General features: G+C 36.6%; 1 protein-coding gene across 3 annotated transcripts in view; it reads right to left on the reverse strand.

The window, feature by feature from the left end:
* The window catches only part of LOC106871085 (centrosomal protein of 162 kDa), a 100,608-nt gene that overhangs the window by 32,622 nt on the left and 51,579 nt on the right, over window positions 1-16,407 (reverse strand). For all 3 annotated transcript variants that reach the window (XM_089355290.1, XM_089355292.1, XM_089355282.1), the window contains 8 exons: window positions 15,568-15,637; window positions 14,732-14,869; window positions 14,114-14,205; window positions 11,827-11,953; window positions 10,333-10,445; window positions 8,153-8,361; window positions 5,270-5,468; window positions 2,327-2,476 (listed from right to left, as the gene is read on the reverse strand). In XM_089355290.1, the coding sequence (XP_089211416.1) occupies window positions 2,327-2,476; window positions 5,270-5,468; window positions 8,153-8,361; window positions 10,333-10,445; window positions 11,827-11,953; window positions 14,114-14,205; window positions 14,732-14,869; window positions 15,568-15,637 (1,098 nt within the window). The remainder of the gene's footprint in view (window positions 1-2,326; window positions 2,477-5,269; window positions 5,469-8,152; window positions 8,362-10,332; window positions 10,446-11,826; window positions 11,954-14,113; window positions 14,206-14,731; window positions 14,870-15,567; window positions 15,638-16,407) is intronic.

Raw genomic sequence — 16,407 nt, forward strand, 5'->3', positions numbered from 1 at the left:
CTACTCTTAACCGTTAGAGTAGTTGTTTTGTATGAGCTGATTTCACAGAGCTATAAAATTCTCAGCTTCTTTCACATGAATACTGGAAGATGTCCCTCTGCATCAGTATTTCTCAACCAGGGTCCATATGACCCTTGGAAGTCCATATAAGATTTTGTTGTTAAAATTTATGTGAAATGAATTGCTTGTACTTCTACAATACACAAAATATTTTCATTTTTTTATGCAAATAAACGAACATGTATTAACAGAGGAAACAGATAATACAGGCACTCCCCATACACACACATGCACTTAGAAAACATAGACACACATAGAGGGATACGCATGCGTAGACACATACAATAGGAATACAAAATACAAAATGGCTGATAGTTAGCAAAGACGGACACACATATAAGAAAGAAGAAAGCAAAGGACCACTGATGAGGTCACAGAAGTGTGACGAAAGAACTCTGGCCGAAATAGGATTAATGTAACGTAATGTAATATAAAGCTGAAGCAAATTAACACCAAATATACAGTGCGCGTGTTTTTATTGGCTAAACTGGCAACATGACCATCCCCAAATACAACAATATTTTTTTTTATATATATACATCGAATGACTATGTAGGTCCAGTAGAGTAAAATAGAATCAAAGGAGTCTATAATCCAAAAGTGGTTGAAAACCACTGCATTACATCATTAGAGGTTTGCTGAAGGTTCTTATTTTCTAAAACAAGTCATCATTACTTTAATAAAAGAGTACACGGATAAAGCAGAGAGTATAAGTGTAGATAACTGCTGAAAGTGTGTGCTGGGTTACTTAGTGTGATAAAAAGAGTATCGAGTCAGACTGCATAATCTAGCAATACTGATAAGAGTGTGAGTATCAAGAGATTAAGGAATCCAGCCAAATTAATTGGAGACAGCTGCTTCTGACAGGAGCCAATGGAAGGCATACTTGAGGACTTTGCACCCCATGAGCCACCCATGAAAGAGGGCAAAGATTACATGAAATGATATATCTCTTTTTCATCTTCTTTCTTTTGTTTCAGTCATTAGACTGTGGCCATGGTGGGTTATGAAGAACTTTTAGTTGAATGAATCGACCCCAGTACTTTTTTTTTTTAAGCCTGGTACTTATTTTATTATTCTCTTTTTGCCATACTGCTATATGGAGATATAAACAAACCAACACTGGTTGTCAAATGGTAGTGGGGACAAACACAAGCACAAAGACACACACTCATATATATATATATATATATATATATATATATATATATATATATATATATATACAACAGGCTTCTTTCAGTTTCCGTTTACCAAATCCATATAGAAGGCTTTTGTAGGCACAAGGCTATAGTAGAAGACATTTGCCCAAGGTGCCATGCAGTGGGACTGAACCCAGAACCATGTGATTGGAAAGCAAGATTCTTACCACACAGCCACACCTGCACCTATATACTTCACATAATAAAAATATCTTTATCTTAATTGAGATTTTAGAAATGTTTTTCTAGACTAGTGTTGGGGATGACAAATCCCATAATGCATTGGTTTTGGGGGTATGAAAAATACTTTGTCTTCCTATAGAGTATCAATGTCAAGACAGCAATGGTAGAATATTTCTCTTTTCAAACCAAAAGCATAGAAGGATTTCAACTTCACACTGAAACAGTTGCAACATAAAATAGAAAAGAAATTGCAAGCCCAGCTCATTAAGAACTACATACTCATCTACGTACTCATCAACACAAACTTAATATTGGTTTCAAATTTTGGCACAAGGCCAGCAAGTTCAGGGGTGAGGTGATTAATTGCATCAAGCCTAGTGCTGAACTGGTGATTATCTTATTATCCCTGGAAGACTGAAAGGCAAAGTTGGCCTCGGTAGCATTTGAACTGAGAGTGAAAGACGGATGAAATGCCACTAAGCATCTTGCCCACCATGCTAGGAATTCTGCCAGCTCACTGCCTTTTCACAAGCTTAAGACTGATTTCTTGCATAGGCACAAATTCACAAGTTTAGTGGAAGGTCACATTTGATTATATGGACATCATTACTCAACTGAGATTTATTTTCTGAACCACAAAAGGATAAATGGTAAAGTTAAGTCAATATCAATGGGATTTGAGTTCAAAAGAAAAGTGGTAGAATCAACTGCTAACTATTTTTCCACTGCTTATCTATTCAGTCACTTCAAACAATGCATTGACTAAACTACAGTTAGGTTTGCACCATTGATCATCCAGTCAGTAAACCAATATCTTGTACTCACAGACAGAATGCCTATTATTATATTTATAATGACAGTTAGCTTTCTCATTGTTTTACCTTCATTTCGTCATCTTTTGCCTTCTTGATTTCTTCTAATACTTGATGCATTTCTTCTTTCTGCTGAACTAGTTTACTTATTTGAGACTCCAATTCAAAATTTGTCTGTTCGAGTAGATTGCACTGCTGTTTCCAGTGATTGATTTCTAGCTGTAAGAAAATTAATTATAATTGAAAATCAAGAAATAACTGCTTGAATGAAATAAAGACATTAATGAAACAAATGAAAACTAGATATAGAATTATAGAATTTATGTTTGCAGTGCAGTTGTGATGAGTAGAAGACACTTGACCAGATGGCACTCAGTACGACCAGTTTTAAGACCATATTGTTGTAAAACAAATTTTTAAATGATGCTGCAATACTCGTACCTATTATTTAAGATTGTAAATTTTTTAAATTCTGTTTTGTTTTTATGTAGTTATAAGAGCAAGTGCAGCACACATGAACCCTATTCAGGACTCCTAAACCTTGAAGGAAGAAAAGTGAAGACATTACCTCAAAAAAGAGGAAGTCTAGACTGAATACTTGCAACAGATTGGACTTCACTAAAGTTATCCAAGAGTCAGATGGTGGTATTAAACCAAGTAATGGATTAAGACTACCACATAAAAATGAGGAAGAGATAAAGAAGAAAAGATGAAGAAATAAATTAATAAAATAGCAGCTCCCACATCCAGGACAGCACTGCAGATACACATACAAACATCCCAGATCACATCCAAAGAAGGATTCTTGATTGATTGGCATGAAGTTGCTCACCAAAATACCCACAACTCTGACCTATAGACATACTGTCTCTTCTCTGCCTTTTTTAACACAACTACATAGTCTCCACTCACCAGGCTTGGTTAGTCTGAATCACCTTCACTCAGGGCACCCCTTTCTTTCTCCAAACACTGATATTCTATATATCTCAAACTCACTCTGCTCCTCAGCCCTATACAATTCCCAGATCTTTCTCAGCAAGAAATATTGATCCTCTGAAATTCCCTCCCTGCACATAAGTTTCCCTTCAGTCATCAACTCACAACTATTCAAGGAAAGTGTTAATGGCCTTGATCTCACCTGCTCCACAAGACCAAAGTAATATAAAAACAAAACAATACATATTCTTTTACTTATTTCAGTCATTTGACTGCAGCTATGCTGGAGCACCGCTGTAAAGGGTCTTAGTTAAAGAAATCAACCTCAGGACTTATTCTTTGCAAGCCTAGTACTTATTCTTTTGCTGAATTGCTAAGTTACGGGGACATAAACACACCAACATCAGTTGTCAAGTGATGGTGGGGATACAAACACAGGCACAAAGACATACATACATAAATACACACACACACACACACACACACATATATATATATCTTGTACCCACAGACAGAATGCCTATTATATTTATAATGACAGTTATTTTTCTAATTGCTTTACCTTCATTTCATCATCTTTTGCCTTCTTGATTTCTTCTAATACTTGATGCATTTCTTCTTTCTGCTGAACTAGTTTACTTATTGGAGACTCCAATTCAAAATTTGTCTATTTGAGTAGATTACACTGCTGTTCAAGCAGATTCACTTTTCCAGGCATCCCTGTCATCCAAACATCTCCCCAGCTGAACTTTTGGCCTTTCGATTCTCTGACGCCGCACTGACATCATTATAAAACCGGCCAACAAGGGTGGAGCCGTGGTGGTGTGATGCGTGGACCTCTACAAGGCCGAAGCTCTCCGCCAACTTCAGGACACCTCTTTCTACTGCCCACTGCCCTCTGACCCGATGCCCAGCTACCAACAGACTGTGTCCTCCACTATCCATGACCTCATCTCCTCCTCCCATCTCCCCCCACCGCCTCCAACCTCATTGTCCGCACCCCTCGCACCCCCACCATTTACTTCCTCCCTGAAATCCACAAACCTAACAACCCGCCTGCAACTACCCCACCGAACTCATCTCCAGATATCTTGACCGCGTCCTTGCCCCCCTAGTAGCTTCACTCCCTTCTCACATCCATGACACCAACCACACGCTTCGTTTGTTCAACTCTTTCTCCTTCCCTCCAGGCCCCTCTAAACTTCTCTTCACTCTCGACATCCAGAGCCTTTACACGGTGATCCCACATACCCCACATCTACCCCCACCCTCTGCCTACCCACATACCCAACCTCTACCCCCACCCTCAGTCTAACCCACACCTCACCCTTACTTTCCCCACTCTCACCTCCCCTACCTCCCAACACCATCACACCACACCACACACCACTACACCATACCACACAACACATCACATCACAACACACCACCACACACACACCAGCAGTGACCAATTACCAGCCCCACATTTTCACACCTACACATACACACACGTACACGTCAAGATCACCAGCCTTCTTCCACACACATATATAAACTCTCTTATACACACACATGAGCACCTTCGTTTTGGGATCACCACTATTTTATTATCTCCCTTTTTCCTAGCTCTTCTGTGTGACCCTTCTGTCCGGCATTCGCCATGATAGATCGCTAACCACTACACATTCTTTTTTTCTCTGCTTGTTTTTCTCCTTGTTTCTTTCTGTGTTCCTTTTTGTGGAACGTTGAAGACTTTTTCACTTCCCAGCATTATACTAATACATCTGTTTGTTTTCTACACCACCTATCTTTGTCTTTTTTTTGTGAATTCTCTCCTTATATATATATATATATATATATATATATATACATACGATGGGTTTCTTTCAGTTCCCGTCTACCAAATCCACTCACAAAGCTTTGGTTGGCCCAAAGCTTGTTGTAGAAGACACTTGTCCATGGTGCAATGCAGTGGAACTGAACTATGAACCATGTAGTTGGGAAGCAAGCTTCTTACCACACAGCCATACCTGCACCTAAGAAATAGTTTGTGTTCTGGCAGTGGTGAGATGAATAAAATGAATATAAACTCACTTGATTCTTTTCTGCAGAGAAGGCTACAATAGACTGATTGATTATTTCATCCTTGTTGATATCGTTTCTGTTGTTGTTGTTATTGTCACGGATGATAATGTCTTTATTGCGAGCACCATCAGCTGATGGTGATGGTGGTGGCAGTGGTATCATGTTAGGTGCACTTGTATTACGTGTTTGTTTTAAATTCATCTGATTGCTAAATCAAAAATAGATGAAAAATTATATTTGACAGAACATGTAAAATGAGGTCAGCAAATAAGAACTGGAATACAGGAGCACCAAGCTGCAGTAGGCAATGTTTCTGAGCTAAACACTTTATTCTATATTGCTTTAGTTGTTGTTGTTGTTGTTTAGTTCTATGACAGACAAGACTATATAGACCTATGATCAGAGGTATTTTAGCCATAACAATCCCAACTTTCACTTGGGCACTGTACATCTAGTATTATATTATATAGTGTTACCTCTCTTTTCAAAACAATAGGAGTTTAGCTTGAGGAAGACTTGGCTGCTATTTTTAGCACACTGAGTGACCATATAAAGCCCTCTCTCCTCACCTAGATGAAAAGAACTGGTTTTTCAGGTCATCCGAGAATGTTATTAGTAACAGACTGGCAATCTGTCCAAGAATAATTTTATCCCTTAACCATTGTAAAACATGGAATTGAAATTAAAGAATAGCTCTCAAAAAGGTCTTAGAGTTTTGGAAATGAACTTATGTTAGACTAAAGAAAAGATTATTCATTTAAAGAAGTAAGAGATGCAATAAAGATTTGGTTTTGATCTCTCTAGTATTAAGCGTATTAGACATAAAACTCCCCGTAAAGAAGACCTTAGTTTTATACTAAATACAAAAGTACTTATTTCCTCTGTTAGTTAGGTGATGTGAAACATCATCCTACCATTTTAAAAAAGCTACAGTCAACAAAATAGTGTAGTGCATATTATCTGAAAAAAAAAATATGGGATAGTCTTAGTTAAAATATCTTTGATAATAGGTCAGTTCAGTTAACTTAGAGACATGTGCAAAAACATTTAATCCACTATGTTATGTCAACATTTGTCTATACACAGACCATCAAACCATTGATTTGACTTTCTATCAATCCTACTGATTGTTAGCTGAGACCAGTGAGAGCTAACTCATCTCTGGATGCTCCTACAAAAAGCTGTTGTTGTTGTCAGACCCATGGCTAAGGGAGATAGGTCACAACCTATGATCAAGATAGATATGTCATACCTATGGCCAAGGAAGATATGACACACCTTTGAATAGGAATGCTACATCACACCAATGGCCAAGTAAAATATGACTTAGGAAAAAATATTGTATCTATGATCAAGGAAGATATGTCACATATATGACCGAGGAAACTCTGTAGAAATTAGCTGTAGAAACTCTGCCAAATTTAGATTGGAGCCTGGTGTTGCCATCCGGTTTCACCAGTCCTCAGTCAAGTCGTCCAACCCATGCTAGCATGGAAAGCGGACGTTAAACGATGATGATGATGATAATGATGATGAATATATGTTATGCCTATGGCAAAAGAACAATTATCATACTATGGCCAAGGAAGACAAGTGAAGAGCTGTCACACTTCTCATGTAGGATAAAATAACCAAGTGAATAAAGTATTGAACAATCAATACTTGATTTCAAGTCCATTGCAAGCACACTATTATTTGTTGGAGTGTATGTGTCCTATTTAATCCTATATGTCTAATTTTACTAAAGTGGTATAAACAGATACAATAAGGCCATCTAGATATAATGACATGCAATACACAGAGGAGGAAATTGATCTTACATCTGCTTTCTCTTTGTATGAATTAATGATTTGCTCTACAACCAGGTAAATGAGAAAAAGATGAATAGTGCTTTGCCTAAGATACACCATAATATCAGAATTATGATCAAAGAAAAGACAATGGAAAACAGTCTACTATGGGATGGAGGTTAAGGCTTGATCAGAGAATGAATGGCAGTGCCACAGGCCTTCAAAGAAAACAGTGGAAGAGACCATAATTTATGGGTTGTAAGAAGTAGTATATCAAGATAAAGAGTTGCTTTCAGACTATAGTCCTGAGCTGAATGCTTACAAGAAAGTGGATTCAGTTAAAAGTACCCAAGAGTCAGGTGGAGGTGTTAAAACAGAGTACCAATAAAGTGTATCACCCATTATTCAACCTTGAAACAGTATCCTTTGTCTTGGTTAGCTTTGTCACTGATTCCAGTCTCTGGTTCTGATTATTGGCTGCATGGGTTGGCTGGTATGCATCTGTTTATCTTAACATTAAAGTCAATAGTTACAATTAACCACCACCTAATGGTGACTAAGAATAGAGGTCAGTCAATAATGACACTGTCATTGTAAACTGTGCTGCATTGAAATGGCTTGTCATTTGTAGCTCATAAAAATTCTTCAATTCCAATATTTTCTGTGAATCTATCCTTTGCCTTTCATATAATAATAATGAAAACAAAATAAATGTAAAACAAACACTGTTTAGTACTATATCTGGAAACAGTAAGACACTTTCAAGTATTAATATATAAAACACAGTAAGAATTTTTTGGCGTGCTTGAAGATAGCCTTAAATGTAACAGAGGCATTGGATAATATTGCCAGAACCATACAGAGGGACTTAATATTCATCAAGACAAACTAATGAAATAATCATTATAATTATACACTACTAATACCCTTCACAGTGAGCAGCTGCTCCTCCTCCTCATAATACTTATTTATAGTCAAATAAACTCAGCTGGTGAGTTATACTATGATACTGGTATTAGGATATAAACTGTTGACCTTTGAGACAGTAGACAACCATCTAATCAGTTCAGACAATTGCATACACTAGAAATGAAATACTAACCGCAGACTGTTAAGTTCTCGCAACAATTTCTGGTTTTCAGAGAACATTCTCTCTTCAGCTTGTTTCTGAAAAACTTTTTGCTGTTTGGCATCATTATACAGACGTTTGTTCTCAGCATCATAAGCAACCAAAAGCTTCTTATGTTCTTCTAGTTCTTTCTGAAAGTGATCTTCCTGCTCATTCAAATTTTTCCCATTGTCTCCAGATACCTGTATAGGATATAAAATTCATTAAAATATTCTAAACAAGTGTTACAAATGTAGCAAGGGATTTAAAATATTAAACTTAATAAATGTATTGTCATAAGTTCAAAACTTACAGCAATCATTGTATTTGTATCTTCAAGAAAAAATACCTAACACAGCTTCTTTCAAATTCAGGTTCCACTTCACAAATAAATGGTTAGGCTAGGAAGTACATCCAACAGTAAGAGTATGTGATCTACCAATACTAAAAGGTTATAATTCAAAGAAAGAAAAAAAAACCTATCTTGTCCATGGTGAGTATTAAAGGATTTATTGATTTAAAGAGTAATAGTAGATTGAATAAGATTAACGTTCCTAAACTTGGCAACTACTAATATGTTTCTTTCTATAAGATAAAGGTACTTCATATAGCATTTCTACTTTACTGAGATCGTAGCTGTGGCCAATGCCAATGTTGCATAACTGGCCCTGTTTAAAAGTACCCTTCAATCATCGGGCAATATGCTGTGCTTCAGAAGACCTGTTGAGTCAAATAAGATTGTAGTCATGGCCGATGCCAGTGCCGCCTGACTGGCTTCTGTGCTGGTGGCACATAAAAAGCACCATTTGAGCGTGGTCAACGTCAGTGCTGCTTGACTGGCTCCCATACCAGTGGCACGTAAAAAGCACCCACTACACTCCCGGAGTGATTGGCATTAGGAAGGGCATCCAGCCGTAGAAACCTTGCCAGATCAGATTGGAGCCTGGTGCAGCCTCCTGGCTTGCCAGTCCTCAGTCAAACTGTCCAACCCATGCCAGTATGGAAAGCAGATGTTAAATGATGATGATGATGAATGTTTAGAGATAAGATGTTTGGGTGATAAAGTATAAAAGTCAGCTTTAACAGGCAATGCAATTTAGTCCATGATGTAAAGTGCTTGATGATGGCGAGGGCATTCAGCTAGAAAAACCATGCCAAAAAGAAAAGAATAAAAGATACGCTTCCTCTACAAACCACAGCCAAGGCAACTATCTAGGAGAGTAATATAGGGGACTCTTTAGTTTTACTGCAAACAATCTGTCAAGTGTCAGTGACATAATATAATGTACAGCCCATAGTGTAGAGTAAGTGGTTAGCAATAGAAAGGATATTCAGCTGTAAAAAAAAATCATGCCAAAAAAAAAAACATGACATAACATGAAAGGAAACATTTTTTCTATTGTTGTGTATGCGAGACGACAAAGGACTGAGACAAGTTGTATGTTACTGTGAGACTTATAACAGCATAGAAAAGCAGACACAAGATGTCAATGACGATGGCAAAGGCAGCAGCCATAAATTTGTAGGAAGGAAGGAGTATAGTGGATTGAATTGACTGAAAGACAAAGTTAACTGCAGAAGTATTTGAGGTCAGATTGTAGCAACAAAATTAAATACGGCAAATTATTTAGTCCCAACACTCTACAGTCAGAGTTATTAAATTTCCTAAATAATAATTACAAAATATCCACAAAGATAAACCTTATATTTTAAAGTTGTTAAATTATCAGCAATCAAAAAGCATTGAACATCTTATGAGATCTCTTAGCCCATATATTCTGAAGCTATGGCTATAGTCTTCTGATCTTATATAAACAGACTAGACTGTAAAATAGGTGTAACATGACCTGACTGTTACATTATATTTCAACACAAGCCACTTCAGGACTGCATGATATATCTAAAGTACAACACATTTGACAGATTGGATATATTTTAATCTATATCATTTTACTGGCTACCTTCAGGCCAAAGTTGAATCTAATAAGAGGCAACAAAAGTTATAACTCTGCAACAGTACATATAATATATATATCTGATCAAACAATATTAACAACAATGTGCAATAATCCAAATTTGCAGAACCAACCAACCCACATTTACATGGAACACAGACATTAAAAGGGAACTGCGTATTAAATCAGGTGAGAAGATATAAAAATATTAACTCTCACTTTTGAAACTAAAATATAATTTGCTTTTCTTAAGTCTTCAATTTCCCCTTGGAACTGTTGATCCAGTTGTTTGATGGATTGTTGGTATTTGTTTTCATTGCCAGCTATTTTAACTGAAATGAAAGAACAAAAGGGTGTAAGATAGAGGAAGGCATTTAGATATAACAGTGGAAGCTGCTTCGTGTGATCACTTTGGGACAGAACTTTTTAGATAACAATAACCAGCAGATAACATTAAGCAGAGGATACAACAATACCTTGAGTATGTTTGGAATTTACTAATCTTGATAACAATAAGTGTTTGACAACATTATCTGTGGTAATAAGAAGCAACTTCCAGTGATAAGTTTGTATGAAGAGGTAAATACAAGAGCTAGAGTTGGATCAGAGCTGTCAGAGGAATTTGTGGTGAAAGTCGGCATGCATCAGAGATTGTGTTGTCACCGTTGTTGTTTGCAATAGTGGTTGGTTTGAACATAAAACAGGTAGAATATTTGAACCATGTATGGCCAGTTTAAATGCTAAAGGGTTAATCTACCTGTCTAAGTGAGGAAGTAGAGTAATTTTATGACAGTTTATTTTTAGAATGACATTGCAGAGTAGGTGTGAGAAGCCAAATTTAGCTGGTTGGTTTGAATATAAAACAGATGTAAGAGGCTGGATCTAGCTGGTTTGAACATAAAAGAAGTAGAATATGTGGGCTGAATATGACTGATTTAAATGTTAAAGGGCTAAGGCTGGTACTTATTCTACCAATTTCTGATGCCAAACTGTTGTTATGAGGACATAAACAAACTAACAGCAGTTTTCAAGTGGGGAGGTGACACAAACAAGAACACTAATACACATACACATACACACACAACAGGCTTCCACAGTTTCCATTTATCAAATTCACTCACAAGGCATAGATCAGCCCAAGGCTATGATAGAAAACAAGTGCTGTTCAGTAGGACTGAACCTATAGTTGCAAAGATGAGTATATATATATATATATATATATATATATATATATATATATATATATATATATATATATATATTAGGTTGGTGCATAATTATTGCAGCTTTTTTTTAATAAATTTTATTCAACAAAAACAATAACAACATTTAACAAAAACATCTTTAAATAATTCTTCCGGAGCATATTCACCATCTACTTCAATTACTGCTTCCCATTTGCTTGGCAGCCAGTCAGAATAATCATTTAAAGATGTTTTTGCTAAATGTTGTTATTGTTTTTGTTGAATAAAATTTATTGAAGAAAAACCACAATAATTATGAACCAATGCCTGTGCAACACATTTTTCAAGACATTCAAGTACTAATACAGATTTTCTAAAACCTAAATCGATGATGGACCTAGACAACTCTTACTGAACACAGTTTGAGAATCACTGTAGTGTTAAAATATAAAACCAACCCAATAACAAAGAAAGAAAAAGGTGGAAAGTAAAAGAAGGAAGGAAAACTGGAGGAAAGAGGAAGAATTACCTTTCAGTTGAAATATCAGTTCTCTTTCTTCTTCCAACTGTTTCTTTAAAATATTGACCTCTGGATGAGCATTGTCAATTGTGTCAGCATCTGTTGAGTTCTTAACAATTGGTTGATGTGCTCTAGACTGCAACAGACATTTATATATACATACATAAATATACATATGTAATTAATGAGAGAGACAGAATATGCCAGATGGGTCGAAATGATTGCAGTGATCAATAAAGATTCTTGTATTTTCCATCTTCCATCTCTCTCATTAATTACATACCCAATGAACACTAAGCCAGTGAATGTGCTTTGCCGGCAAACTACCAGTTGTAAGACTTTGGTATTTGCTGCTAAGACTAGCAAAAACTAAAGTCTAAGTAGGAATGCAGACAAATCACAAATCCCTTCAGGTAGATAAGAGGTGGAGCAATATCAGAGGAAGGTTAACAGGGAAAATAGTCTTCATGTGTGGCAGATGCACAGGTACAATAAACACTAGAAATATACAGGAAATAGACTCCATGAAATGCCAGTGAGGATACCAAGAAGTAGTTGATAGCTTTCATTATCTAGGTGAGCAAGTCAACAGTGGAGGTGGATGTTCCAAGAGTATTGTTGCAAGAATAAGAATAGGCTGGGCAAAGTTCAGAGAGTTTCTACCTTTGTTGACAACAAAGGGCCTTTCTCTCAAAGTGAAAGGCAGACTGTATGATGCCTGTGTACAAACAGCCATGCTACATGAGAGTGAAACATGGGCTGTGACTGCAGAGGATATGCAAAGGCTTGAAAGCAATGAAGCTAGCATGCTCCACTGGATGTGCAATGTCAGTATGTATGTATAACAGAGTGTAAGCATCTTGAGAAAAAAATTGGGCATACGAGGCATCAGATGTGGTGTGCAAGAGAGACGACTGTGCTGGTATGGCTATGTGATGCGTATGGATGAGGACAATTGCATAAAGAAGTGCTGATCTCTAACTGTGGAGGGAACCTGGTGAAAAGGTAGACCCAGGAAGACATGGGATGAGGTAGTGAAGCATGATCTTCAAATGTGGTGTCTCACGGAGGCAATGACAAGTGAGTGTGACCTTTGGAGATTTGCAATGCTTGAGAAGACTAGTCAAGCCAAGTGAAATCAAAAGCTGATGACATGTAACAGCATTTGTGCTTGTGACACATAAAAGCTCCAGTGACATGTAAAAGCACCAGTGCAGTGACAAATAAAATCACCCATGCCAGTGACATGTAAAAGGCACTCACTACACTCTCAGAGTGGTTGGCATTGGGAAGGGTATCCAGCTGTAGAAACCAAGCCAAAATCAGACTGGAATTGATGCAGTTCTTTGGTTGACCAGTTCCAGTCAAACCATCTAACCCATGCAAGCATGGAAAGTGGACATGAAATGATGATGATGATGATGATGATGATATATATTGTTTTCATGAAGCATTGTCTCATATATACATTTAAATTCTTTTTTTAAGCCAAAACAATGCAAGTTCAAAAGTTTAAAATACAGGCTGATGGGAGAGAAGGAAGGAGAGAGGGAGGGATATACACACATACATCTTCATCATCATCCTCACTATCAACATTGTTTAACACTCACTTTTCCATGCTTTTTCCATGCTACTGATGCAGATTTTCCATGGCTGGATTCCTTTCCTAATGTTAACTACCTTAAATGTTCTAGGTGCTTTTTTTACATTCTGTAAAGCGATTAGCATGCACGTGTGTGTGTGTGTGTGTGTGTGTGTGTGTGTGTGTGTGTGTGTGTGTGTGTGTGTGTGTGTGTGTGTGTGTGTGTGTGTGTGTGTGTGTGTGTGTGTGTGTGTGTGTGTGTGTGTGTGTGTGTGTGTGTGTGTGTGTGTGTGTGTGTGTGTGTGTGTGTGTGTGTGTGTGTACACACACACATCTATATTTTGGCAGTCATCTTTGTCAATAAATAATAAATTCATTGATTGCAGTGTTTATTCACTATTAAGTTTATAATTGTTATTTTACTTTAAAGCATTAACATCTTTTATCATAATCTTTTGAATTCACTGATCTCTATATGTATGTGCATGGATGTGTGTGTGTATTTTTATATTTAGAGAATGTATTATTAAATCAATAACATGTTTCCAAGCCTATATTCAGATAGATATTAATATAGATTAATACAATGATCTTCATTTAAAAGAAAAGCATCTATTGCCAGATGCTTTCTCAATTCATTAATCTTTAAAATTTCTCATAAATGATATAATATACAGAATAAATTTCAGATGATATGTATTTTTTTCTTACATCATTAAGATATTTTGAAAGTTGTTCTGAACTTTTTTCTATATTCTTTGCTGATTCCATCTTAGATTTCACCGGTGCAACTTGGTTTGTTCCTGAAACAAAATACAAACTCATGTTTAATTTGTCGTCTTAATTTATGCTTCAGAAGAGCTTTCATACACTGAACTTAATTTAAATCTGTGACCTCATCTTTGATATTGATATAGTGACAACATTTTAACCTGTTAACTCTTTTACTTTCCCCATCTAACAACCTGAGAAACTGCTCACTACAAGTTGAAGACAATGATCAGTGTTGTATTGATCCAAATGATTTATTTGAACAAATGTTGAATGCTTGTGTCTGTGGCACACTGGATCAGGTTATATAATGGTGGTAGTTAGGTATTCTACTCATAATAACGTTACATTCAGAAGAAATCTGATCTGAGAATGGTACAAGTGCTAGTCAATGCAAACAAATATCCAAAAAAGGTTCATTAAACCCACACAAATTATGCTGTCAAATATGCTGAACAAATCAAAAGACAAGAAAAAGAAAATAAATAAATGAATAAATGAAAGAATAACAGAAATAAAGAAGAAAACATGAAAGAATAAATTCAACCCAAGTCTCACCAGATGTCTTGCTTACTGCAGCAGATTTATTAGAATTAACTGAAGTTTTTGTCATGGATCGATGAACTGAAACTGTCTTCCATCCATAACCTGAACTAGGTACATTACTGTATTTGTTGGTCTTCTTTGACACATTGGCTGAAACAAATGTTAAATGTTATTTAAATGAGAATGGTTATGTAAGGCAAACAGAGGGATAATGTAAGGTACATTTAATGAAATGTTTAGTAAATATAGTTGCATTTAAGGTAAGCTCAGTGCTAATAATAGATCTCGGTCGCAATTTACAGCCATGAATTTGCAATAGTTTGATCAATTGTGTTATCAACTCATTGAATTAGGGTGAAAGTGGTTGGGTATTCCATAGACACATATAACCTTAATCATTGAACAGATCCAGCATAACACAGAATGTGACAAGGCTGCACCTTTCAATTACACATACAATTCGTTCATATAGCTTCCACATGGTTTCTATTTACCCAATTTTACCCACAAGGCTCCAGTCAAACCCAAGATTGTAGTAAAAGACATTTTCCCAAGATCTCATGTAGTGAAAATGAACCCAAATTTTCATGATTGCAAAGAGGATCTCTTAACCATTTAGCCATATGACATCTACATAATCACAGTGCAATCTGTGACAAATAAGGTGATATATGAAATAAGTGCGATATCATGATGATGTAATTTTAGTGAAATGTAATTTAAATAAAGAATGAAATAAGGATTTAAATAAGGAATAAACAGCATTATGTGAGATGAATTTTTATGAAAACTGAGGTAAATGTAGTTACATATAAGGTATATAAAAGCAACTGATAGTTATAACTTACTTGTTTTACTAAGATCAGTCACAAGAAGACTGGATTGCTCAGAGGTAGCAATCTCAATATTTTGGGGTTCCTTCAATACAAAGAAGAAAATAAAAACAGCTTACATATTAAAAGTATCTTAAAACATTTTTAAGAACATTTTAAGTAAAACTTTTTTTTACCCAACATTACATTTGACTTTTTTACCAACCTCTTCTCTTCTAAGGATTGAATGCTGGAGCTGGTAGCTTCCAATTCAGTCTCCTCCTGCCTCCCATTCATCATCATCGATTAACGTCCGCTTTCCATGCTAGCATGGGTTGGACGATTTGACTGAGGACTGGTGAAACCAGATGGCTACACCAGGCTCCAATCTGATTTGGCAGAGTTTCTACAGCTGGATGCCCTTCCTAATGCCAACCACTCCGAGAATGTAGTGGGTGCTTTTACATGCCACCGGCACAAAGGCCAGTCAGGCGGTACTGGCAACAGCCACACTCAAAATGGTGTATTTTATGTGCCACCTGCACAAGAGCCAGTCCAGGGGCACTGTGAATACAGCCCCAAGATACATAAACTTCTCCACTTGCTTCAATGATGTTCCACCAACATGCAGAATGCACTGGGAAGACTTTCTTGAGAGAACTCATGTCTCAGTTTTCATAATACTTATTCACATGCCTTCCTTGCAGCACTCAGCAGCAAATCCATTCAGTGCATGCTGGAGATGACCTTCTGACAAGCCAAGTAGTAGCATGTCATCTGCAAAAGTCAGCTGACTCATTCTACACCCACCAACTGCACTTCCACAACAGCTGCACATGTCAATCCTGTTCATAAAAATTTGTAGGCCTCAAAATG

The sequence above is a fragment of the Octopus bimaculoides genome, chromosome 1 (genome assembly GCF_046866305.1).
Source record: "Octopus bimaculoides isolate indiv1 chromosome 1, ASM4686630v1, whole genome shotgun sequence".
NCBI classification, from domain to species: Eukaryota; Metazoa; Mollusca; class Cephalopoda; order Octopoda; family Octopodidae; genus Octopus; species Octopus bimaculoides.